General features: G+C 43.2%; 1 protein-coding gene across 1 annotated transcript in view; it reads right to left on the bottom strand.

Moving 5' to 3' along the window:
* Nucleotides 1-4,952: 4,952 nt before the first annotated feature.
* The window catches only part of PDE7A (phosphodiesterase 7A), a 51,714-nt gene continuing 29,921 nt past the window's right edge, over nucleotides 4,953-26,745 (bottom strand). Inside the window, exons 2-13 of the mRNA XM_069959996.1 lie at nucleotides 16,745-16,805; nucleotides 12,644-12,727; nucleotides 11,916-12,067; nucleotides 11,627-11,690; nucleotides 11,119-11,214; nucleotides 10,717-10,817; nucleotides 10,343-10,474; nucleotides 10,000-10,091; nucleotides 9,546-9,690; nucleotides 9,296-9,392; nucleotides 8,100-8,180; nucleotides 4,953-7,023 (exon numbers count right to left, since the gene is read on the bottom strand). Of these exons, the coding sequence (XP_069816097.1) occupies nucleotides 6,854-7,023; nucleotides 8,100-8,180; nucleotides 9,296-9,392; nucleotides 9,546-9,690; nucleotides 10,000-10,091; nucleotides 10,343-10,474; nucleotides 10,717-10,817; nucleotides 11,119-11,214; nucleotides 11,627-11,690; nucleotides 11,916-12,067; nucleotides 12,644-12,727; nucleotides 16,745-16,805 (1,275 nt within the window). The 3' untranslated portion in view covers nucleotides 4,953-6,853. The remainder of the gene's footprint in view (nucleotides 7,024-8,099; nucleotides 8,181-9,295; nucleotides 9,393-9,545; nucleotides 9,691-9,999; nucleotides 10,092-10,342; nucleotides 10,475-10,716; nucleotides 10,818-11,118; nucleotides 11,215-11,626; nucleotides 11,691-11,915; nucleotides 12,068-12,643; nucleotides 12,728-16,744; nucleotides 16,806-26,745) is intronic.

Raw genomic sequence — 26,745 nt, 5'->3', positions numbered from 1 at the left:
GGGAAGAGTCAAGCAGGAGCGCGCACAGAATTTGCAGCAAGTTAATTGTGTGTTTTCCGTAGCGGGCATTTAGGCAGGAAAGAGGGTAAGATGGCATGAAAGCATGGGTGTTCCTAACCCTATTGCACAGGTGCTGTGGCTCACAAAAATGGCAATTTAAGAGTTAGTATAAGAATTCTGAGAAATAAGGATCTGAGGGGCTAAAATGGAGGCTGGTTAAGACCCTTGGTCTTAGGCAAGAAAAGGGGCAACCTTTCCCCCCTGCTTCAGCAATGAGCCAGGGCATCAACTGCTGTTCTGTTGTCCCTAGGGCTGGGCGATTAATCAAATTAATTTGCCCAGAATTTTAGAATCTATTTAGATTTTTTTTGTGAAAATCGTAAATTCAATTTTCAAAAAAATAAAAATCATTGTGAGTGGTCCGGAGAGCTGAGGTGTGCGGCGGGGCAGTGCAGAGCCACTTTTGACCCTTACACATAGCATCCCGGTTTCTGGACTAGGGTGATTGCATCACTGCAATTACTGGAGCGGTACAGCTGGATCAGGGGGTAGGTCTGATCACCCTATTCTGCAGTCCCTGGGGAGCATGTGTGCCAGGTTAAGAAAAGGAGGAGGGGTCTGTACCCAACTGCCCCAGTTACCCCTCATCTAGGGCTGGGCGATATGGCCCAAAACATTTTTTTCTCCCTGCAGAGCCCTACACTATTTTACTGACATTTGAGATAACTGTATTGCTTCCCACTGTACCAGTGTCCCCCATTTAAGTAGTTTTTCTTGAATACGTACCCCCCACCCCCGTGTCCACCAGCTGCCGTTGCCGCTTCTCCTCTCTGCCTGCGCGGGTCACGCTGGGGAAGAGTGTGCACCGGAGGCGGCTGCTGCTTTGTGTCACGTCTCGCTGCATCCCACAGAAGAAGCGGTGGGGGCAGCCAGTGGACGTGAGGGCCCCATCTTCTGGTCCACAAACCACTCTTTCCCTCCTTTCTCCCCATTTTACCTCCTCTCTACCTCTCACCTCTTCCCCTTACCCCCATTACCTTCTCTCTCTTCCTCTCCCCCTTCACTTTCTCTCTTTCCTTCTCTGCAACGCTGTACTAGGACGTGATTTTTCCTGTGGCTCAGATGCTGGAGAAGAGAGGAAGACCTTTTTTGTGTTTGAGTGGGGGGAGTGGAATGGTGAGCTTTGCTATGGGGCTCGGGGCAGTATCATGGGGGCACAGCAAGGCAGGGGGGCATTTACTATGGGGACATAGCAGGAGGCATTATTACTATATGGAGGCAACGTAGGGGGTATTTTTACTATATGGGGGTAAAGCAGGAGGCATTATTACTATATAGGGGCACAGCAGGGGACATTGTTACTATATGGGGCAACCCACACACCTAGTCACCTTACTGCGGATGATACCAAACAGCAGAATTACCACTGTATGGGAACCTATAAGTAGGAAAAAGGGAAGGCAATTAAAGGAAAAGTCAGGAGCCTAAGATATTTGTCTGGCAGTTTCTCTGGCAAGAGATGAATTGTAGCTGCAAGAAATCATCAAGGTGATCTGGGCCAGATGGAGGCGGTATCTAGCTACATGGGGAATGTATCTGTCTACAGTGGGGGAGGTATGTGGCTGCGTAGCAGGAGGCATATTGACAACATGGGGAGATATCTGGCTGCAGGGTGACATGTCCAACTCCATGGGACAGATCTGGCAGAAAGGGGCATATCCAGCTTCAGGGAACAAATTCGGCTGGAAGAGATATATCCACCTACAGGGGACATACCTGTCATCTAGAAACATATCTGACTGCAGGGGGCATACGTAGCTACAGACAGCATACCTGGCTGAAAGGGGCATAGCTGACTTCAGGCACATATGGCTCCATGAGACATGCCTGGTGCAAGAGGCATATCTAGCTGAAAGGGATATATGTGGCTGGATGATATTGGGCTGCAGGGGACATATCTGGTTCTAGGGGCACACCGAGCTAAAAGGGGCATATCATGCTTACCTGCCTGCGCACCCGCCTGCTTCTCTGGCTCATGACTCTCTGATGGCCTGCTCAGTGCGCTGTTCTGCGGCAGCCACTGATTGGATGAGCAGGCTGTCAATGACCCGCAAGACTAAGAAAAAGGTAGGAGTGCGGGCTGGTAAGCATGAGCTGTTCAAGGACCGGCAGCTAACTAGTTAAATAGGCAGTGGCCATAACAGTACAGAGTGTCAGCGGAGTTCGCTACGAAAAGTGCATGTGAATCTACCCTAAGGCAATGTTTATAATGGATTGCATGCTTGGGGGTACTCGGCTGGAGCATCTCGTCGCATGGGGGTACTTGGCTTGAAAAGTTTGAGAAACACTGTCCTATAGTATAGGAGAGCTTATTTGTGCCTCCATATAGGTAGGGTGTAGTACAGGTATAAATGAGGGGTGTAGTAGCACAGGTATAGATGAGGGAGAGGCACTGGGGAGGACTGGGCCAGCTGGGTATGATTACTGGAGCTGTACAGCAGGATCAGGGGTCTGCACTGCACCCTCCAGATCCTGCTGTACAGTTCCAGAACCCGATGCGATCCCCCTATTTTGCAGTTCCTGCGGCCTCCTCCAGAGTCTGGGGATCTTTATGTGCGACCTGGACGCTATGTGTAAGGGGCAAGACAGTGGCGGCTCTGGACCGGCCACCACCTCACTGGCCGCAATGATTTGTGAAGATTGGATTTACGATTGTCACAAAAAAAAAAAAATCTACAACTACTACTACCACCACCACCAGAAAAATGTTCTGCTTAAGGCCCCGTTCCCACTGAGGAAAGGTAGCGGAATTCCGCGACGGAATTGTCCGCCGCGGAATGCCGTTAGACTCCTGCTCATAATGGGAGTCGCGCGCTCCTGCTCTGTACGCGCTGAAGAATAAACATGTTCATTCTTCAGCGCGGACAGGGCAGGAGCGCACGCCTCCCATTATGAGCGGGAGGCTAACGGCATTCCGCAGCGGACAATTCCGTCGCGGAATTCCGCTACCTTTCCTCAGTGGGAACGGGGCCTAAAGTGTACCTGTCGTTATAAATTTTAATATCTAAATTAACAGTAGATGTAATATAAAGTAAGTTACAATTTACATTATTTTTTGTTGCACAACAAAACTGAACTTACAAGAAATCCAGGTCCAGTCTCTTGAAGACTAAACACAGGAGATCCAGCCAGATTTAGATTTTGAAAGTATTAATGACAGGTACACTTTAACCCCTTTATGACCCAGGACATAACTGGATGTGGGGACGGTTCAGAGGGGTCGTGCAGCGCCCGTTCTGAACCCATGCGATCCCGGCTGCTATTAGTAGCCTGCAGCAGTTAACCATTTAGATGCAGCTGTCAAAGCTGACAGCTGCATTTAAATGGCTTTTTCCCCTGCTTGTTGGTGGTCTCTTTGGCAGATCTCCCTGCTCATTTGTGTCTATTATATACACAGAACTGATCTCAGTGCTGTATTTAGAAGTCCCCCAGGGGGCTTCTAATTAGTGTGTGTGTGTGTGTGTGTGTGTTTTTAATAATAAAAAAATCCCCTCCCCTAATAAAAGTTTGAATCACCCCCCCCCCCCCTTTCCAATTGTATAAATAAAAATAAACAAAAAAATTTGGTATCGCCATGTGTATATTCACCCGAACTGTTAAATTATTACAATACTGATCTCGCATGGTAAACGGCGTAAGTGCAGAAAAATTCCAAAGTGCAAAATTGCACATTTTTGGTCGCATCAAATCCAGAATTGTGATAAAAAACTATCAAAAAGTTGCATATACGCAAGTAAGGTACCAATAGCAAGTACAGATTATGGCTCAAAAAATGACACCTCACACAGCCCCATAGACCAAAGGATAACAGAGTTATAAGGATGGGAATAGAGCTATTTTAAAAGGAACATAGGGCGAATGGCGTAAACACAAAACCACCCCAAATAAAAAAAATAGTGTTTTATTTTCTATTTCACTGCCCATATAATTTTTTTCTGGTTTTGCAGCATATTTTATGGAAAACTCAAGTCTGTCATTGCAAAGTACAATTAGTGGCGCAAACAATAAGGGCTTGTGTGTGTGTGTGTTGTGTGTGTGTGTAAGTTAAAAAATGCAAGCGCTATGGCCTTTTAAACACGAGGAGGAAAAAAAGAAAAAAAACGCAAAAATGAAAATTGGCCCGGGAGGGAAGAGGTTAGTAAAAAATCCCCTCCCCTAATTAAAATTTAAATCACCCCCCTTTTCCCATTTTATAAATAAGCAAACAAAACATATTTGGTATCGCCACATGCATAATCGCCCGAACTATTAAATGGTCTTATTCCTATTCTCTCGCGGTGAATAGCGTAAGCGCAAATATCACCAAAATTTTAATAAAGAGTGCCCCATAGCTCAACAAATAAAAGAGTTATTAGCATGGTCATAGAGCAATTTTAAAGGAACATTTGTTTTTTTTTAAAAAGAATAAACAAGTTGCCTATCGTTGTAATCCTACCGACCTGGGGAACATAGATAACATGTCAGTTTTCTTTTCAATTTCACTGCACAAATAATTTTTTTCCTGGTTTTGCAGCATATTTTATGGAATAATTAAGTATGTCATTGCAAAGTACAATCAGTGGCCTGTAGTGATCTGTAGGGGAAAAAAGGAAGTGCTATGGCCTTTTAAACACAAGGAGGAAAAAAAACGAAAGTGCAAAAGCGAAAATTAGCCCGGTTCTGAAGGGGTTAAGAATGGTGCCGAGAACTCCTTATATGCATTTATAGTGGAGGAAATGGCTTTTCGAAGCTGCTCAGCATCAGTTGAATATGAACATGCAAGTAATTGTTAGAGAACTAATAAACACTATTGTGCTGATAACTGTGCTAATGGCAGCTACTAAAGCGCCCTGACACACAGTAACAGTAGAAAAGAATCAATGACATTTTGAAAAGTTAAATAAACACACAAAACAATTTTCTTTTATTTTTATTCATCAAAACTGAACAGCAACAGGCACGTATTAAAATGAGTATGGCAAAGCCGTGTACAAATGGCTTTACGCTTAAGCCGTCTCCCAAAAAAATGTCTGTTGCAACAAACTGTAAACAGATGATAAACAGTCTTTAACAGCAATACCAAGGAAAATACAAATCAGCTAAAAAAGCACCAGTTTTTTGTCTTTATCTAGATAACAGTTGTGCTCACTATACTTAAAACAAAATTACAAAATAATGGAATGTTTAAGTTTTAAAATTAGTCCTGCAACTGGTCCTAAAAACAACTTATCGTACAACAAAATCCCACAAAACTAGTTCACTAAAGAAACAAAAACTAAGTCCAGAGAGGAAATAAAGAAAATAATAAAAAAAAAAAATAAAAAAAATAAAAACACAACACATTTGGTCACTTAGCTTTGTGCATAGATTAAGGCATTTTAGCAATTCGTTACATTTCACTCAACCTTTTTATCTGTGACAACTAGATAGACTGCAGGATCGGCGAGCTGACACGCACGCTTTTGTTGACCTACAACTCCCACTATCTATACAGGACTGCTAAACATCGGGAAAGTTGTCGTCCAGCAAAAGCTGGTGTGCCGCTTTCTGATCCTGCAGAGTAGACATGTAACTAATCCCATGCACACACTCGCACACAATTCAGTCCTCTCACCCACACAGGCACACTGCAGCAAAAAAAGGCATTTGTACCCTTGTCCGAACAAAAACAAAAAATTCCCTTCCCTCTTTATTTCAGATTGGCAAAATACCCTGAGCTGAATATGGTGTTTACATTAATTCCACCTTTTTTTTTTTTTCGTGCAGTTCAAGTGTTCAGTAGTGGAAAATAGTATTTAAAAAAAAAACAAAAAAAAAAAAAAAAACCAACATGCAACACGTTTCACTATAGCTGAGTAAAACAACCAGGACACAGTCCTTGCATTCTGCCATTAAAACTAATGGTAATAAAAAATAATAATAATAAAATGCTGCCAAATCTTCCAACCATTCAGGAATTGAAGCCTGGCTATATGCTAGTGAAAAAATATTGCAAAATGTGGAAAGTTCCAAAACGAAGTGGTGCTGTAAGGGAGAGGAAGGATTGCAGTCAACATTTGTTCTCTTAAATAACCATAGGAAAATAAAAAGAAAAGAAAAACAAAAACAAGAAACAAAAAGATCCAGTTAGTGGTTCCTTCACAACCATGCTTCAAGGCAAGTGTCAGTCAGTATTCAGTGTATTTGTAAACAGCATTCCTTGCCGTGGCAGCAAAGCAGTGTGGGCACTTCACATTTCCGAACGAGGAGTCAACAAAAAGTGGAAGTTAGAACATCAGTCTATGAAGTCTGGCAAATTCCCACCAGTAGCTGGAAAAATAGCTTCAGATTATAAGAATTATAAGAGTTTTCCTTTAACGGATTTAAAAAGGAGGGGGGGGGGGAACCTGTGGCACATGAAAAGCTTCCTGCAGTTTTCAGTCAGTCATTGCTGTGCTTTGCATATTCAAGCTTTCATAAAGATAAAACCAACTGAGGTATGTGCATATTGCTCTATGTTCAGGCTGTGTTTAAAAAAAAAAAAAAAAAGTGTAAAAAAATAAAAAAAAAGGAAATTGGCAAAAAAAAAAAAAAAAAGAGCACGTTAAAGGAAAAATTGGAGTTAAATAATGCTGGCATTTTTTTTCTTTTTATAATGTAACCTTGGCAATCAGGATAGATTCTCTCTCACCAAGACCTTTATGGATCACTCGGTAAAAAATACCATCGAAAAGCCATTGTGATGCATACTCTAGGTTCATGGTGTGCAGACTTCCTGAGGGTAAAAAAAAAAAAAAAAAAAATTTATATAATAAAAAAAAATGACATATATAGGTCAGTCATCAAAGGCAGGATCAGCCTCTTCACTACTGGACCGTTCCTGCAGCATTCCCTTCCAGCTGGCTTTATTTAGTCCCACGTGGCCCAGCATGGTCTGTGACAGCCTTGTGTTGCTGAATCTGGCCCACTCCACAAACAACGGCTCCACCAGGTAGGTGATAAACCCTGATGAAACAAGAAAATCACCTGAGAAACATCCTGGTTTTCTTTGTATAGATGTTATTACTGATAGTTAGGAACAGCAGGGGCCAGTGCTATAGATGAGCAAACTTACAGTAAGTTTAAGTTTGTGTGAACACTCAGCATTTGAACCCCACTGCCTGGAGAAGATGAATACAGCCCTAGGGCTGCCTGGAAAACCTAAATACAGCCATAGGTCCCCCCTAGGCCTGCATCTATATTCTCCAGGCAGCAGGATTCAAATGCCCCAATGCCCTGTCTGTTTGTAGCAGCTGCTACGCAACTGTATCACTGCTGATCCACAACTCTGGATCCGGTTATTTACTGCCAGCCCTAGTTAGAGGAGGCTGGAGTCTCTGTTAGAAGTCTTCCATGTTCTGTATTTCATGGACGACACGGATGTGGAAAGCGTGTAGTGGAATCCCCCTTTTCTGTGTGGCAGCGTCTCCAATATGATGCTGGGAGTGGGGAAACTGTATGAACATGCACTGTGCTTCCTTACAGTGCCTCGCATATTCATACAGTTTGCCCACTCCCAGCTTCATATTGGACAAGCTGCCGTGTGTGTGTGTGGGGGGGATTCCACTACAAGCTTTCCATGTCTGTGTCGTCCGTGAAACAATAAAGCCTAAGTCAGCACCATAGATGCAGTCCCTAGTTTTGCCAAATGGGAGCAGTGGCTTAAATTTAGAGGGTTGTGTGTGGTATTACAATTTGGCTCTATTCATTTTAACGGAACCAAGCTGCAAGACCACACCCAAACTAAGGAAGGAGAAGGGCTGTTTCTGGAAGAAAGTGGCCATGTTTGGAGAAGGTTGCAGTGAACTGCACATAGATCAGTGAAGGGTGCTACAGATACTGTTTAAACTGGGCACAGAAATCACAGCCTGTTATGGGCAGCCATACACTTGCTCCACAATCTACATTCTACTGATGAAAACTCCTCAGAGACTACACTCACTTTCCTTGTAATTTTTATAAACCACCAGGATTATTGCCTCCTTCTGTAATCAGGTAATGTTACATACATGTCATGCGTCACGGCCGTGGCTTATCCTTACCAATCTGGATGTTGGCTATGTTTGATGTGTTCCGATCGCACAAAGGACTGATATCCAAATTACATTTCCTTTCCACATCCCCTAAGAAAGAAAAACATTTGTAAGGCAAGTTCTCATTGATCCATACAGTAACCTAATGTACTAGATGACACCCAATGCTGAGCATCACTAAGTGGTGAAATGAATGTCTACATAAGTGACAGTGGCAGCATTGAGCTAAGTGCTCTTAGGAGAAGGAAGAACTGCCGAAACGCTACTTTCTTGGGGTCTGGTATGGAGATGTGGATAACCACATGTTCTGTGACCTCTATGGAGCAACCATACTACTGACTGCCGATCTAAGCTTTAGGAGGTTGTATGCAGGAGACAGCACTGACTGCGGCATAATTCAGGCAGTTAGCAGGTGATGGACTCATGACTCCAGGTTTTAGAGGAGAGGCTACCCGCTAGACACAGCACAACATATTTAGACCACTGCTAACATTCTAGAGCATTGTTCCCCCAACCTGAGGCTCTCCAGCTATTGCAAAACTCCCAGCATATCCTGACAGCCTTGGGCGACAGCTACTGAGCTATGGGTTGGAGAACAATGTCCTGGAGGGTCTGACATGGATAACTACAATGGGAAACTTGTTTTGCTACTAGACACAAACTTACTGCCCACATCTCCTGGTTTCCACTCACAAACGCAGAGGGTGTTGCCGGCTCAAAGAAGGGAAGACAAAACCAAGTTTAACTTTAGTTGGACAATCCCATTTTTATAGAAGGGTCCCCTAAAATGGAGCTGTGGCCTCAGTTATCTAAAACAGTGGGGCACCCTGGAAGAGGGTGGTATATTCCTCTGTATTGCTCTCTCCCAGTAATGCATGGATATGCCACATCCTCCAGACTCAGACTCTCTTTGCCAGAGCAGATACAAAGAAAAAAGTAGTTCTGCAACAGATTTTACAGTACTCGAGGCAGAGAAAGTGACTAAGTACACTAGTATTACTGATTACTGTCAGGAAATCCTGATGCTTCTCTGAAGCCTTTTGAGGCCTCCTGATCAGGATTTCCTGACAGCCGTGTGCAGGGGGCCTAAAGCAGCAGCCTGGTAGGAACTGAAGAGGCAGACAGATAATGATAGCCTATGCTTAGAATAGGCAAGCAATTAATAAAAATAAAATTAAAAAAAAACCCTTTAACCCTGGCCTTACCTTGGTAGAAGAATTCTTCTGTCACTTTTTCACTCCACTGCTTGCTGAGCTCCCAAGTCCGGCATGGGTTACAGATGTCTGCACACTTCAAAGCCATCTATGATAAAGAGAGTGGAACTAAAAAAGCATCCAGCACACTGGCCGTGACAAGAAAAGTGAAGATTTGACAGATAAGATTCTATTTGCTCTTGCTTTGAATACTCAGGCATCTGGCCCTGTCTATCCAGGTATGAATGATAAGCAGAAATACCTGCAGAATAAAATGACGATGACCAGCGTTCTCCAGACATAAGTCGCCCCGGTCCAGGTGAGTTCTGAACTGTGACAGGTATTCATTTTGTCGACTAATGTCTGTAGCGAGAATTATTGATCCTAACTGGCTTTCCATGTGTTGCCTAAACACAAAAAGAGCAAAGAATTTAAGGTATATTCCACAAATACAAAATATTATCCAACAACATCTGGATTAGTAAGGCTATGATCACACTGTCTAGGCTTTGCATCATGCACACTGACCAGCAACTCCAACCTTTCAATGTTCAACCAGTCATAGCAATGCAGCTATGCCGCATAAAAGGGAACAGGCTAAGCTTTAGGACCAGGCATACCCACATTATTATGGACATATACATAGAATACATACATATTATAATGTGCATATGCATAATGTGAGGCACATGATGATAAAACCACAAATAACATACCTTTCCTCCAAAGTCATGTGTGCAAACAAACCAGATTCTCGCAACAAGCCCACCGCTGACCTCCAGTGGTGGTTTTCTAATACTGAGGTATTCTAAATAGACAAGAACAGAAACAATGTAAGCAGAGCTGGAGATAGAAAGCAGTATGATAGTAAATTAACCAACACCAAAGGCTCTGAAGTAGCAGAGATGTTACCCATCATGGGCATGAACACAGCAACAATGTAGCAAAAATGTAAAAAAAATAAATAAATACATAGGTTTTAAGCTTTGTGCACATCTGCACCAGCACATTTGTTGTTCTGCTCGGTCATAAGTAAAGAACCTTAATTGTGTAACTTGCCTTGTATAAGGTTGCCAAGTAGTGGTTTGTTTTTATTAAAAAAGACTGATTCACACCGGGATGATCCAGATCATGTGTTGCAGCTGCGATTAAACCCAAAAGGACATCCCATGGAGTGAGAGACTTGGCAAGCTGCAAAGGAAGCAGTGACACATATTACAGGGGAGACATGGCGCCATTCTCTACAGCAAGAACAAAGAACTAAAGGGCAGATCTACTGGAGACTGCCCTGGTACACACTATTTAATAAGTGGCTTATATCTAGTTTGTTGAAACATAGATTTTTAACGCAAGGAAAAAAAAAACTATCAGCTATGAGCTATATTAGCTAAGAGAAGCGTAGAAAGTCTTCATATGTGTCACGCCCTCCTTACCTTGGGTTCTTTTAAATAACAGTACATGGCCTGAGTCACATCAGCAGCGTGCACTGCATTGTGATATGGGTTCTGACTGTGGTAGTCTTCTTGAACCATAACTAAGGAGAAAGAAAGAAAAGGAAATATCAAATCGTGACTTGGATGAGGAAGCACACCTGGTGTGTCATACATACATACATACATGAAACAGAAACCATGATGGCAGTGTGGGACCCAAAAACAGTCACTTTAAATCTTTGCGCTACTGTACTGACCTGTCAAGGCCCCCTGCCTCCTGTTACTACGCTGTACAGAGGCTGCAGTACTATTTTCTTAAAGCACAGACAGCATTACCAGATGTGCAAGGTAAGCCAGTCATTGTCTTATGACAAGGTATTCACTGCAATATTTGTAACTTACCTAGAAATCTACGCAGTTTCACCATGTCCAAGTGGAAGTGATCTATTAGACCATTATGACTCAAGAGGTGAAAGGTTAGGGTAACCAGACTGTTCCCTGAAAGAAAAAAAATAAAGTGAGTGAATCTATATTATCGTATTCTACCAAGCGGCGTCTGCCCCTTTCATATGTATCTGTGCTGAAGGAGCCTAGAGCAAGACATTATGTTCATTTTTGTTTTCTAGTTGCCATAGACATCACTGAGGAGCAAGTGGACAAGGAAACCATGTAAACCGTTACTGTTTGGGTGAGGAGACTCTTATGGTTCGCTAGAACAAGCAGGGAAAAGCGCTTGGCCAAGCACTTCTCTCTTGCAGGAGACAGATCGTATAGCAAGTCTATAGAGCGAGGAGCTTAGCTCTGCATTTCTCTTAGCTAATTCTACCCACAGGGGGAGGGGGTCTCAGTACCCACAGGCCAACCAAAACAAGTATAGAATACTCATTATACATTTAAACAAGTATCTTACCATTCGTCAATCTATCAAAAAGAAATATATCAAAATTCCAGTTTCCAACTTTTTCCAGCATACACTGTAAAAAAGAAGAAAGGAGAAAAAGAATTAACCTTCTGGGAGGCAGAAAAGCAGAGAAACATCAGCATCACTGAGGGAGGAGTGAAGAAAAGCGGCCAATGGGGGGGGCAATACATTATCATTTAGCAGATAGATACCAAACCTATATATCTAGAAAAGAAAAAAGACAGATGTATAGGTTTGGTATTTCGGTAAGAGATGCTGTATGTATGTGTGCACCTACCTTGGCTTGTCCATTGTAATCATCATCTAAGATGTACAATGAATTCTGTGCAGTGACACCCCGGAAAAATCGTGAAGACCTTAAGTACCGTTGAAAACTTAACAACCTCCGGATGTTTCTTGCAGACAAGGATATTTCAATTTCTGAGTGTGCTGAAGGTATAAGAAGAACATTTCACATCAGGCTGGATGCAAGAGACATAGCATATCAGCACAAATCCTCATGCCATATGAAATGGAAAGGAGCGCTCTGCATAGACAGCGGAGATCTTTCCTGTCTGCATGGCATGTCAGCCAACGAATATCAACCTGCAAACCTAAGCATACAGTTGTGGACTATATTATATTGTCTGTAACGAAGTTATAATGAAACATATTTCCAATATAAATCTCTATAGTCTAAAGAATGTTCTGAGGTGGACCCATCCAAGTACACAATGATGTAACTCACAATGGTCTTCTTGTATCTTCCCTGTTATACTGACACAATACAGACATTATGGAAGCTTATACCACTTTCCAAGGTAGTGAGAGCACCAAACCACAATAGTACAAAAACAGTGCCAAAACACGATACCAGAGTGGTGTATGCAGATATTTGTGGTTATCCAGCACGTGGGTTTAGAGAAGCTAAATAACAAGGTAAAACATGACAACAGCGACACCTAGTGGTGAAACAGACATAACTGGTATTAACCACAATCCGGCTGCAGACATTTATCTACTTACAGTGCAAAATACGAAAATCAATGTAAGGATGAGAGCCTCGTCTTTCGGATTCAAACCCAGCTCTGCTTCTTACTCTGACATCTCCTGCAATAAAGAGAAGACATTGTTACCAGACTGCCATCCAGACCTCTAGGACATGGCACCCACCCCTCAGCATCTTACACAATTCCAAAGTATCCAAACATGCAACTGCATGCTCCTATAGAGTCATAGTAAAACTACAGCCTGCGCAAACCAGGTCAAAGCAAGTGCTAAGCATTCAGATGAGCCTGGACTACATGTTCCCACGCTAGAATGGTACACGGTGCCTTCCATTCACTATCTCTAGGTCTGCAGGGATGCTGCGGAGTGTACAAGCCTCAGCACCTAGGGATGGCAGCCTTCAGCCGGTCAGCGTACGTTCCCACTAGAAAGAAAATGGCGTACGTCCCGCTAGCGGTTACTTACTTGCGCTCAGCTGTTTGAAAATTACACAAGAGCCTATCAAAATACCAAAACTCAGTATTAACACACGAGAATGGGAGAGAAGGCATTAACCATTGCAGGTTAGCAGGTCGGCGTTGTCAAGTTTATTAAAGGTAAATCTGCAATGTTAGACAAGGTCTGTAAGACACATGTAATACAATAATAAATGGAACGCACATGTAATAAATTGACAGCTCGATCAGGTGCAGGGGCGCTTCCCATGTGATGTATCCACAATATACATTCATTTATATAGGTGGTGTCCAGAATATCCATTTCATTACTTATCTAGAACAGACTGGATGCAAAGGCATGTAATACCCTGCTGCCAGACACCTCTACTAAACCCTAGTGTTCTTCCCAATAGCAGATATTGGGCTCACCCTTACTTTTTACACATTGAAATACAACATCTGTGCAAGGAATACTGGGAGATTATAGCTCTGAGGTATTATTACTATTATTTATTTTAGGATGCCATTAGTTCCAGGCCACTGGACATAGGATAAAAGGAATAAAATACATAATATAGCACAACAGTATAAAAGTGTACAGAGTGATTTATGTAGAAGTGACTTACAATGACGTCTGCTTTCTGGCTGTAAGCCCAGACAACTAGTCCTCCCTAGATTGTTCCCGAAATCCCAATATAAGTGTGATCAACGTTACCCAGCCATGCTTTTAATACCTCTTCAGGTCGTGTGTAAATAAACCCATGACTAAATAAAAGCTCCTCATCACGATTCCAGGCTTCCCTGTTTTGTTTTTTTAACACCTCTAAATTCCTTCCCAGCAACTAGACAAAAACTTTATTATTAATATGCAAATGAGGCTCAAGTGCCCAGTGGGTGTTCCCCAGCAGAGTAAAAGCCCAGGATAGTCCAGTTAGTGTCTCCTTATTCACCACCTTTGTGCCCACTGTCAATCACATTGTGGTTGGTGTACACGTGGGCACAGAGGTGGTGAATAAGAGAAGATAGGATGGCCAACCCTGAGCTCTTGCTGTGCTGGGTGGGGACTACCACCTGGGCTTTTGAGCCTTGTTTAATATTAACAAACAGGTTCTATCTAGGTACTAAAAAAAAAAAAAAAAAAAAACTTTAGAAATTAAACAAAAAAATAAAATAGAAATTAAGGGTTGATATGCCAGAATCTTGATGTAATGACTAGCTTTATCTAGCCACAAGCTCATATACATCCCTGTTGACAGGTCAACCTCCACATTGTCGCACCTATCCCACCACCTAGTTCTAGAACAGTCTCCATAGTATTGGTGGTAAGCGACAGAAGAAGCCATGCATGGGGAAGAAAAAGAAATACACAACTTCATTGCATCCTAAATGATGCTAAAGAACCAACTACGACACTGCCCAATCCAGCAACGTAATAATACAGACTACACCAAGTGACAAGTTTGCAGAAGGTCAAAAATACATCATAGCCACACAGCAAAAAAAAAAAAAAACCTCTCCTAATGAATGGCAGCCTTCACATTATACCCCCACCAGGTTACCCAGCAATAAATCAGTGCGATCAGGGCTCTGTGTGAGCCGGTCATGCTCTCCCAACCACACCTGTATGGTCCTTGCTGTGTGCATTGGGGGCGCAGTTATTCTGGAACATGAAACGGATGAACCAAAACTATTCTCACAAAGATGGAAGGAACTACTGTCCAAAATGTCTTGATAGAACTTTTCCTGATGGGATGGGGGAATCTACCAGGGACTGCCCCAATGACTCCTGATTCATAAGCATGAGATTGATTACCATTCCAGCGATGGGAAATCTTTCAAGGAACCTGAAGGGCCTAAAGCAAACCCCCCCTTAAAACAGCCCCATAGCATCAGCCAGCTGGCAAAGTCGCTGATTCTAAATGCCAGATGAGGTTAGGAACTAGACCAGCTGAGACTACTTTTATGTACTTTGTTCCTCAGCATAGTGACCACAACATCTAAGGAAATTGAAAGGACTGGAAATTTCCCCAATTGTTTCAAACAGCTTTGCTCCATGTGATACAAATGTTTGGAATCACATAGGCCAAGTTGCTTCAGTTACCAAAAATGACTCTTGACTATTCGGTGTCTCACTTTTCTGTAATCTGCTGTCAGGGAACAAATAATTATCTGTCTCTAGTACCAGACAGATCAGAATAAAATTACAGGAAGAGGGGGCTCAGCATGTACTCTGTGCAGGAGAGAGGGTATGTGTACCTGCAAACCGTGAGCCAACCTGTCTGTTGAAGATGATCACACTGTTCCTCTAAGGTAAAACAAGGCTTCCCTCTCATCTCTGACCATCTATAAAGCCCATAAGCTCAGAGCAGCAGCCCCTTGTCTAAACATAGGTGTATACTGCTGTTTGCCCACAGTGCTGTAGTGTTTTCTCTCCTCTTCTTTAACTTTCAACTTGCAGCTTAGTCCGTGTTTAGCATAAACCTTTCCTAACGATAATCCTGCTGCTGGTTCTATCTGCTCACATAGCACCTTGCAAACCCAGTGCTTCAGTAACCCCTTCTCACGCCACATGCTCTATAATAAATAGTGTACTATGCAGCCTGTTCAGTTCAGTACACTCTCTCCAGCACGTCATGGCATTGCAGAGAAAGGTGCTACGATTGACCAGAGACGCAATACAATGACAGACCATGTGAGTACTACTGGCAAAGAGCCCAGCTCTAGTGCTGCCCCCTGAAACAGAATTAAAAAAATAGCTGTGCACCATAATGCTCAATAACAGCAATGTGTGCACTAAAATCCCCTTGTCACCTACCTGAAGGGTTCATTTACAAGACAGTCTAGGTTTACAAATCTCTTTGAAAGGACAAGTATACTTTAAAAAAGGAGTATGTTGTAGTGTTTATTTTTTTCTGAAGATTTAGAATCCCTTTACAATCTATGGTACTGAAAACTATTGAAACACTAGAATGGTGAAAAAAGGAATCACAGGGCTGCTAAAAAGTTGCACAAGCCTTAAGGATGAAATTCTTTACACAACAGTAAATACCAAGACTGAAAAAAGTTTTCAAGCCTAAAAACATTAAAGCGAAAAACAAACAGTATAGTATAAGTGTAACGGGAGACGTCTGGCCTCTGGTGGCGCAGAAAGAAGAAATAAAGCCCAAATAAAGTGTACGTCCATATAGGAAGGATACACTGCAGACTTTGGATTTGCAAAAAATCTGCAATACAACAATACAAATCTGCAGAGTTATCACAGAAACAAGAAAAAAAAAAAAAAGAATAATTAAGAAACCTACACTTATAATATAGTGCTTGGAAAAGTTGTCCGATACGAAGTGAATGAATCTTATCCCATAGACTTGGGATTTTGGTCCATAACCACTAACCAATAGTGCAGATTTAGTTAAAATTTTAAATAAAAGTGGATCCAAGGCAGAGAAACAGTATAATGGGAGCATCCAAACCCTTCACATTTTTTATATAAAGATAAAAAAAAAAATTATACACCAACAATATTATTTTGCAGCAGTTTCTTTAAGCAACACATACAGTATATTAGCTGCTGACTTTACATTTAGTCCTTCACATATTAAGCGACTACATGAATGACCAATCTAATATCCTGTAATATGAAGTGGCCATTGTATGCCAGACACATTTTATAATAGATTCTTACCTAGCATACGAATGTACAAAGCAGTTTGGTCAGAGCTGTCATACGAAATAGCTCCACGTCTCTGAAAAAACAAAACAAAACAGTAGAGTTTGGATATATAGTAGACAGCATAGAGAAAAAAAATAAAAAACTAAAATATTATATATATATATATACACACATATACATACATACACAAATTACCAATGTCAAGAATTAAACACACAACATATTTTTGGACTTAAAGCTTAAACTGATGGTACATTCGCTTTTAAGTTTTTCACATGGATAGAAAGGCACAATCAATAAAGCCGCATCATAAAAGGGCGGGAGGTCTCCTCCCACTGCCTCCAGCGCTTCACCCCTGGCCGGTACCCGGGAATAGAATGGCACCATACATGGAAACGGGGCCACGGTTCAAAAAAAAAAAAAAAAAAAAAAAAAAAAAACTGTGGCACCTGCACCATTCTATCTATGTAAAAGACTTAAAGCGAATGTACTGATGGTACATTTGCTTTAAAGCAAAAAACACAAAACAAAAACTATATAGTCAGCTGTCTATGAATATTTATATTCATGCGCTCAAAGAAAACCAGAGGAAAGTCTTTCCTGGAGGTTCCTTCCCGAGATGAAGAACTTTCGGTCCTCCGGTACTCTATAGGACAGAGTCACAGTCATCCCAGGAAGCAACCTCAAGGAAAGATTTACATACTCTGCTCTACCAAAACCAAACATATCAGCAACCTGAGTGTTAGAGATAGCTGCAGTTACACACCAGCTCAGATAGTAGAAGGGTAGAGAATACTTGAAGGACAGCTCACACAGGATGGAGAAAAGGGGACAGCAGATACAAGGCAGTCTGCAAGGGAGAATCATATCCTAGTGCAAGGATGGGGAACCTTTGGCCTTCTAGCGGTTGGAAAATTTCAATGCCCATCATGCCTGAACTGAACTGTAGTTTTGCAACAGATGAATCACCAAAGGTGGGGAACCCTGCTGATTTCTGCCCTAAAGGGGTTACCCAGGAAAAGAAAAACATAATTTTCTTCTAAAAATGGCTCCACACCTGTCCTCAGATTGTGTGAGGTATAACAATTTCAATGGAGCTGAATATTCAGTAGAGAACCTGAAGACGTGACAGGAGGACCCCTGAGGAAACATAGTAGGTGAGAAACGGTTTAAATCTTCATACTAGTGAACTTACACAGCGTATCAGTACGGAAGTGCAAAGATTTAAACTGTTTTTTTGAGCTCCCAGTATCATGACGAATGATGATGCTGGGAGTTCCAAGGTCTGGTCCGCAGTATACAGTCCCCGTGCATGGACCATATATTGTGGATGTGCGGATGCATGCTGCTAAGAGATCTGCAGCTCTTTACAGTAACAGTAAGCACTGCAGCACATTAACATAACACACACACAGTGTTAAAACAGCTGTTCATCCCCTTCTCCCGGTGGTATAAAAGTGTTTGGTCAGCTTTAAGGCGGCTACAGATGCAGTCGGCGGATATCATCTCTATGGCCAGATTTTGCCCTAGTCAGCAACCTCAATATGTAAGCACATCAAAGCTGGCAGGATACATGGGAGGCAGCTCACCACTGCTCCGGTGAGAGTCATCAAACCTGAACACCATACTTGCTGGCCTACCCAATGCACTGACAATGGGCTCAGATATCATCACAGCTTACAAACTTACCAGAAGCACAATATATCCAATGGGACAGCACTGGTTAATAGCAGAAATTGAGAAAAACAAGAGTGCACGCCTCACCATATGGGACCCGTCTGTCCGGATGTAATCCAACAAAATAGCAGGAGAATATTCAATCCCATTAAAGTCTATGGGAACAATTATTCGATTATTGAAAAACATCCATTCGACCACTTGGAGGTCACCAAGTCCACAATGAAACCTCAGGAAATGATGCCAACACCACTGGAATGCAACTGGAACAAAAGGGGAAGCATCTGACACCCCAAAATCGCAGTATAAAACTGCATGCAGCAGCATGTAGCACTTGGTGTACAGAGTGCCTTACAGTAGCACAGCAGCCTGCTTGCACTACCCTTTGTATTTATGTATGACATAGCAGCACATAGCACTGGATGAACACACATACTACTTTTTTTTTTTTTTTTTTAAAGATCGAGCAGTCTAGCACGTGTCAGGAGCAGAAAGCATTTGGTGTACAGAGTGCCTTACAGTAGCACAGCAGCCTGCCTGCACTACTCTTTGACAAAGAGTCTTATGCTGCGTTTACACGGAGGGATAATTCGCCAGATCGTACCAGGGCTGTGGAGTCGGTAAGCCGCAGCTCCAACTCAGACTCATGAATTTTATCAGGACCGACTCAAACTACGACTCCTGCTCCTTCATAAATGGCCAGTCATATACCAGGGGAGTTATTCATCACCCTGGCTCAGCAGCTTCTCCCTAATGTATTACATGATCCTGGGGCGACTTCTGAGTGAATAAGGAAACATATAAAGCAGCTTCTCCTGTGTGTGCAGTGGATGCAGCCAGTCTCCAGCCTTCATGTCTTAACTACTCACAACTAGACTAGATGGAGCAGGTGGTCTTTTCCTGCTGACAGTATATTTCTGACTAAATATTCACCATATACACAAACACTGCTAACAATGCCAGATCCGTGTGATATAGGGGTCAGCCATAGTGATATACAGGGGGTCACACATAGTGATATAGAAGGTCACTGTGGGGGCACGCAACAACACACACACACACACACACACACACACAGCCTGCTGCAGCCATAGCATGCACACGCACGCACGCACACACACACACACACACAGCCTGCTGCAGCCATAGCGCACACACAGCCTGCTGCAGCCATAGCGCACACCACACACACACACACACACATCCTGCTGCGGCCATAGTGTGCACACACATAGCTTGCTGCAGCCATAGCACACACACACAGCCTGTTGTAGTCATAGCACACACACAGCCTACTGCAGCTATAGCACGCACACACATACATACACACAGCTGCAGCCATTGAACACTGAAGAAAAACACAATCTTCTCCCTGAGAGAAAACACCACACTGCGCACAGAGGTTACTGCTACACTACTTATGTCTTCTTCTCCTCCTCTATATTACACAGGATATCTTCATATTACACTGCTGCTCATATACAGTCACCCAGCATTCAGGAAGAAAACAGCACAGATCTCCCCCCCACACAATGGAATCTTCCAGCTCAGAAACAAACTGCCAAATAGTGACCGACAACTTTTCCATGACCACTCTTATGTAATAGGGCCAGTGTCCTATTAGAATGTTGCTCATAATATATATTCATGAGCAAAACTTGTAAAATTCATATCAAAATTCAAATCTACATTTTTTAAAGATTTTTTAAAAGCTGGAGTCTGAGTCGGAACATTTTTTTCCAACTTCAACTGCAGCCAAAGCTGGGTCCGACTCAAACTCAGACTCCAGCCAAAACTATCTCCAACTCCGACACCCCGACTCAAACTCCACAGCCCTGGATCATCCGATTAATGATTTTGAAGTAAAAAATTTTTTTCTTATAACGATCAGCGTTTAAACAGAACGATATATCGTACGGATAATTAGTTTTGCAATCGCTTAAGCCTATCTCGCACATAGGTTAAATCAGTGAATGACTGTTTACACGGAACGATCTGCGATTTTTTTGCGAACGACCAACGACGATTTGAGAACATGTTCAAAGATCAAAATGAACGATTTCTCGCTCGTCCTTTGATCGTTCGCTGCGTTTACACGTACAAATATCTTTCGAATCCGATCGTTTTTGTTCAAATTCGAACGATAATCGCTCTGTGTAAACGCAGCATTAGTATTAAATCTAATATTAATCCTTTAGCCCTCAGCAGCCTGCTGAACTGACCTGTTTGATGAGCCCTGAAAAGGACTGTTGTGGGTTAATTAACTCCTGCCTAACCAGAAGCTAAATCACTATCTCTCCAAGTTCTCTCCTTCACTACCAAATCGCATCTGAGGGCAGAACAGCAGGGCCTGTGTATATATGTTAGTGGGTCATGTGACTGTCATCCAATCATTGTTATTCTCGTTTCTCGCGATGCTACGTACACCAAGGGGCTGTGGCAGCCTCCCTGCATGCTGATTGGCTAAAAAAAAAAAACCCAAAAACAGGGAAGGGGGATTTGAACGTTCATCGAATATTTATCAAATACCTTACTATTCGATCAAACAGTATTCGCTCATCACTAGACATCACCATCATGAAAAGCATGATTCTTGATGTGAATAAAAGAATCAAGTTTTTCACTAGAGGTGCTGTCTCCTGCTATTTTGTTAGATGCACCAGGTGGTCTGTACCTGCCGACAATCTTGTCTCTACGACATTTCATCACACCTTGGTTATTGGACCATTCTACAGTGTAGTGACCCAAATGACCACTAGAGGTCAGTATGTGAAAAGATATTTTAAAACTTAACACAAGGATCAGAATGACAACCCTTGTCCACAAGTCTTATCAGGACACATGGATGTCAAAAAAAGGGGGTCCCCTCTCAGGACCCTTTTTATGAACTAAAATTACACAAACTCTGGTAGACTAAAGACAGGCTTATTATAAGGGCAGCCATAAAGTAAATAGACGTCACGTTAGCCATAACTTCTCCGGCATAACTTCTCCGGCAGCTACTGAAGAAATGTGCAGCGCCCTCTTGTCATTCGCTAGGGTTGCAGGAAGAAGAATGTAGCCTGGCAGACATGGGTCATGTATTACATGGAAGGCTATTCATCTGAATTGCCAGCCTGTAGTACAACAACATTTCCCTTGCAGGGGTCACTGTGGGTGATGACAGCTGGAGCACAATAAAAAGTTGTATTGTTAAAACCAATGACCCTACAGATGCTCATGATTAACAAAAAAATAAAAATAGAGAGCAGGAAAGGGCCCCCTAGGTGTGACCTGTTACACAGTCCTATACCTCCGCAGCCTAGGGTTATTACATGGTGACAGCTTTAACATAGCTGCAAGGTGCCAAGTGGTGTTATACAGAAGCTGCCATGTAACCATATCCCATTACAGGGTGCGACGATCTGGCAGGCTTAGCATTAGTACCAGTTTATGACCACCTTTTCTTGTAAACTCTTATGCAGGTTACACAGCCAACCTGTTAGTAGCCAGGGTATACAGAGCTGTCGGCAGGTTAATGTTCTCTATAAAAGCACCAGCCGTTTCATATGACTTTTCCCTTAGACGTCACAAAGGGGCAGGTTACAGAGTCTGCCATGTGTTCTCCTACCTTAGAAGCGATCCACTTGATAATAATCAAAGCTATTGACCAGAGTAATGTAATTCCCATCGAGTCACACACAGCTCTGCATGGTAGCCTGTTTTGGTAGCTCGGGCAGCAGGGACAGGCACGATAAGTGACAGGCGATCTCTGACATTAAACAGAATGGCTCCCAGTGATTTGAGCTTCAAACAGCTGCACTAACACTGCAGTCACATGACCACGGAGGGCAGCGTCGCCTCCTGGCAGCACTGCACCCAGGGTGGCAGCAACAAGAGCCAAGACACAGGGGCACAGAGTCACGTCGTACAAAACCTGCTGCTCTGCTCCCTCCCAAATCTTCGGAGAGGATCCAGACTGCAGATTACTATGGGACATCACTAGATATTCCAGAAGGGTTGCTATAATGGTCTTCCAAGATGCCACGTCAGGCGCGGAGTATATGAGGACTTGATGTCATCCCCCACGGTTATGCTGTCACTGTTTGTCCAATTTTGTTAGTAGGTTAGTTAGGTAGATGGTCTATGGCGTTGTCAGTCCCACAGGGAGTTCAAGATGTCAGCGTCTGTGGGTAATGTGTGTGTCTCCAAAGATGCTGGGGCACTGACGTCCCATTATAGCAATCCTTCTTATATTTATGGACCGTTGCTTAACACATAACAGTCTGACTCAAGGGGGTATATATCACTAGTATCCTACTGCATCATTCAGCATCTACTACTATCAGCATAGAAGAAAATGCATATATCTCCATATGAGACCCACACTTCATTTCCCTGATGAACCCACCTTAATGACACTAGGAGGGGGAAACGCGTTGGAAGAGCAAGTGTGACGTCTTCCTTATGTTGATCTCACGACGACAGGGTCTGATTTTATATCTGTACACAGGCACCGAGTGGTGGACTCAGTGGCACCACAAGTGCTTTCAGTGCATAAATTGCATCCACCATGCTACTTTGTACCTGCCATATTATGTAATGTGCTGATAGGCACAGACGTTTTTGGGTGACACAGTCTCATTATGTGCCACTGATATATTGTTACTTACCTGTGTATCCAGTGCTGTGCTTCAGCGTAGGGACAGCACCCCTGTATTTGAAGTTTGGGGACGCCCACACCAGGGGGACCTGGTGATTAGGATAGGCAGGGACACTGTAGCCATTTGTATATATGTATATATGTCTTTATAATTAGCTGTTTATCCCCATACTTATTTGTCTTAAACTCTTGTACACACAACAAAGAGAGGCCATACAGTTTTCCTTTTTTTTCTGTAAACATGCTTTACAGCAAGCCTCAAGGACATAAACACAGTGACCATCTCCAGACCGTATTCTTTGTGGTAGTGTCTAAATCCCATACTGTAAAAGGGACCTCTCCAGGTATGCCCCGCCCCGGCCAAATTTCATTGGCTGCTCTTCACCGGGCTTCCTAGCAGCCAAAATCAGACCCTGCCGGACCCTCGACCCTAATCCGAACGTTTAGTATCAGGGTTGGGGGTCAGATTAGGGTTACATCCCACTGATTTCTCATGTTCTAACCCACCTCACAGCCCCAATCTTAAAGAGGACCTGTCACCCCCGGTGCTGGGACGAAAATATCCCAGTGGGAAGCCCGGTGTGCGCGCCGCTGAGATGAGTCTGATGCTCATAGAGAATGAATGGTAAGTCCGACGCTCCATTCATTCTCTATGAGCGTCGGACTCATCTCAGCGGCGCAATCAAGTTTGAGGGGCTCTAGCAGGGGGTCGGGAGCCTGTCACCCCGGCACCGGGGGTGACAGCTCCTCTTTAACCCTAACCCTCCTGATTAGCACCAACCCTGAGGGTTAGGGTTGTTGTGTGGCCAGGGGATAGTTAAGCAGTTTGGTAGTAACTCTAATCTGACCTCCAACACTAACCCTAAAACTAAACGTTCGGATTAGGATCAGGGGCCCGGCAGGGTCTGATTTTGGCTTCTAGGAAACCAGGAGTGGAGCAGCCAATGAAATCCGTCCGGGGCTTGCCTGAAGAGGTCCCTTTACGGTATGGGATTTAGTCACTACCTATTCTTTGTATGGGACACATTAATAAGCATACTCCGTAACCTATACAAAGGTCACTCCACATGGAAGGGGAGGCTGAGCTAGGATCATTATATGTTGTCTTTGCTATGTACTGGTGCCCCCCTTCACTGTAAGGCTATGTTCACACTACGTATGAGACCGGCCACCGGGTCACGGAATGGCCGGATCATCTCAGCCAGTACTTAAGTACCGGCCGGATGATCTTTCCGGCCGCAGAGCTCTGATGCGGGCGCATCAGCGTGCGCCCGCATCAGAGCTTCCCATAGCGCACAGTGAAGCGAGCCGCTCGCTTTACTGTGTGAACTGACAGGTCTTTCTGCGGCCGGAATTCACTGAATTCCGGCCACAGAAAACTGACCTGTCAGGCATTGCGGGGCCGCACAGATCCCGTCCGGAGCTTACACAATGTGTGTACACTCCGGCTGGGATCCCATTGCTTAATAGGCTGTGTTACACTGCACAAAAACTACGGCTGTTGTTGCCATCGGCAACAACAGCCGTAGTTTTACGTAGTGTGAACATAGCCTAATTCTGTACAAATCACTTTCCAGTGGCCCTCTGCTTATCACAGACAGAACAGGAAGTCTCAGCTTAGTTTTAGGCCTAGTATTAAAAATAAAAACTTGATCGTTTTATAATATAGATAGAAAAAAATTTAACATAAAAAGAGAGGGTAATGCGTACAACACCTATTCTGATCCAATTGTATTCTCAGCATAGTCTCAGTAGACTTTGTGACAGGTGTTCTTTAAAAAAAAAAAAAATATCAGAGCATATCAGAACATGGGGGAGACTTGCACTAAAAGTGCATCTAGGTCATGTGACACAGATTGAGGATCCTATCCAGGCTCCTATCAGCAGCTCTCCTGTCGATCAGCTGTTCGGCGTCCACAAAACAAAGTAAATGGGGTCAGAAGCAGTTGGATGCACTCATAGTGTTGTGGCCAGACCTAGTTACTGTAGCTCCGCTCTCATTCAGTTGAATTCTGAAGTCTATTATTTTGTTGCTCCTACACACCCCAACCCCATTTTGCTGTTTGGTTGTCTGTCTATACTTTCCCCTGAATAAAAACTTGCAGTGGTTATCTGTCCTAAATGACAAGACTGCGCTTCTACCGGGGTATGCAGGGGACACAAGAGTAAAGTATACTTACCTGTCCTGCTCTCCTGCAGCTGCTGGTTCCTGGGCCACCCTCTGTCATCATTCTGATGACTTCTGGTAATGTGCCATTTCCACACACTCAGCATAGACAGCACTGTACTGTCTGTGCTTAGTGGTCATTTCTTGTAGAAACAGCACCCTTAAAGGAGTTATAGAAAACATAGCTGCTTTCCTCTGAAGACAGCACCACCCTTGTCCTCAGGTTGTGCATAGTATTACAATTCCCCTCAAGACCACACTTACACTTGAAGCACTGATATGACTACTGAAGACATTAATGGGAATATATAATAATCATAACCAATAGGGAAAAAGTAAAAACCTTCCTGACATAAGTTTATCTGTCAGGAAAAGTAAACTATGTTCCTGATCACACAAGTAATCATACTAGTGGGGCTGCAGATGTATTACTAATCTTAACTTCAGCTGGGACGTGTACAAAAGGTCCCTAAAGGGGAGGGGGTAAAATAAATAAATCTAACTGGGACTCGCTCCCAGTCACAAGGACACCTGTCAGTCTTGGCACCAGTCTTGTCCAGAAGGTTTAACTCTGCGTGTAGATCACTTGTCCAAATTAGGCTAACCTCATCTGCATTGACATCAGTGCTTACACTTTTGGAGTCCAAGTGGACAAAAATAGCTCCATTGCAGTGCAGGGTACACACATCCGCACCAGGGGGACGGGACGCCTGTGTGTTGTCACACTGACACATACATAGGCTCATGAAGATAGCGACTAAGTGGCGGATGACTTTACATGCAACTAGTCAAGCATTGCTGCATGTGCTGGGAGAGTAACAATATATGGGAGTGTCACATTTACAGGGTATTAAGTATATGGATGGCTGGATATTTACAGAATTACACTTTTGTAGATTTTCTTTTTACACCTTTAACCAGTCTAGTTTAAAAGGGCAATTAGTTATTTAAAAAAAAAGGTCTGCTTTCTTCCAGAAACACCACTCTTGTCCTCAGTTTATAAATGAAATGATTTGTAATACCTAAAAATACCCAGAGGACAGGTGTGCCCTTGTTCTAGGGAGTAAAAAGCTATTTAAACACTGTAAAGCACAAACTTGTGGCCCTTTAAAGGGATTGTCCATGGAGCAGTGAATGTACAACCATTCCTCACTCCCAGGCGCTCAACTATACTGTATTGTGATCATTGCAGGCAGGCAAAAGCACACTTGCACACGGTGAACAATGGCCACACAGTGTCTTTGCAGTATCGTGTGGTCATTGTTAAGCTCATGCAGGGGTGGTTTACCCACAGGTGATCAAAATACAGTACTGGTATAAGGGGCAGGGCAGCTTGGTATAAGGATACAGTAGTCCCAGTATAAGGGGCAGGGCTGCTTGGTATAAGGCTACAGTAGTCCCAGTATAAGGGGCAGGGCTGCTTGGTGTAAGGCTACAGTAGCACCAGTATAAGGAGCAAGGCAGCTTGGTATAAGGATACAGTAGTCCCAGTATAAGGAGCAGGGCTGCTTGGTATAAGGCTACAGT

The sequence above is a fragment of the Dendropsophus ebraccatus genome, chromosome 2, assembly GCF_027789765.1.
Source record: "Dendropsophus ebraccatus isolate aDenEbr1 chromosome 2, aDenEbr1.pat, whole genome shotgun sequence".
In the NCBI taxonomy this organism is placed as follows: Eukaryota; Metazoa; Chordata; class Amphibia; order Anura; family Hylidae; genus Dendropsophus; species Dendropsophus ebraccatus.
This window is presented reverse-complemented; position numbering and strand designations above follow the sequence as displayed.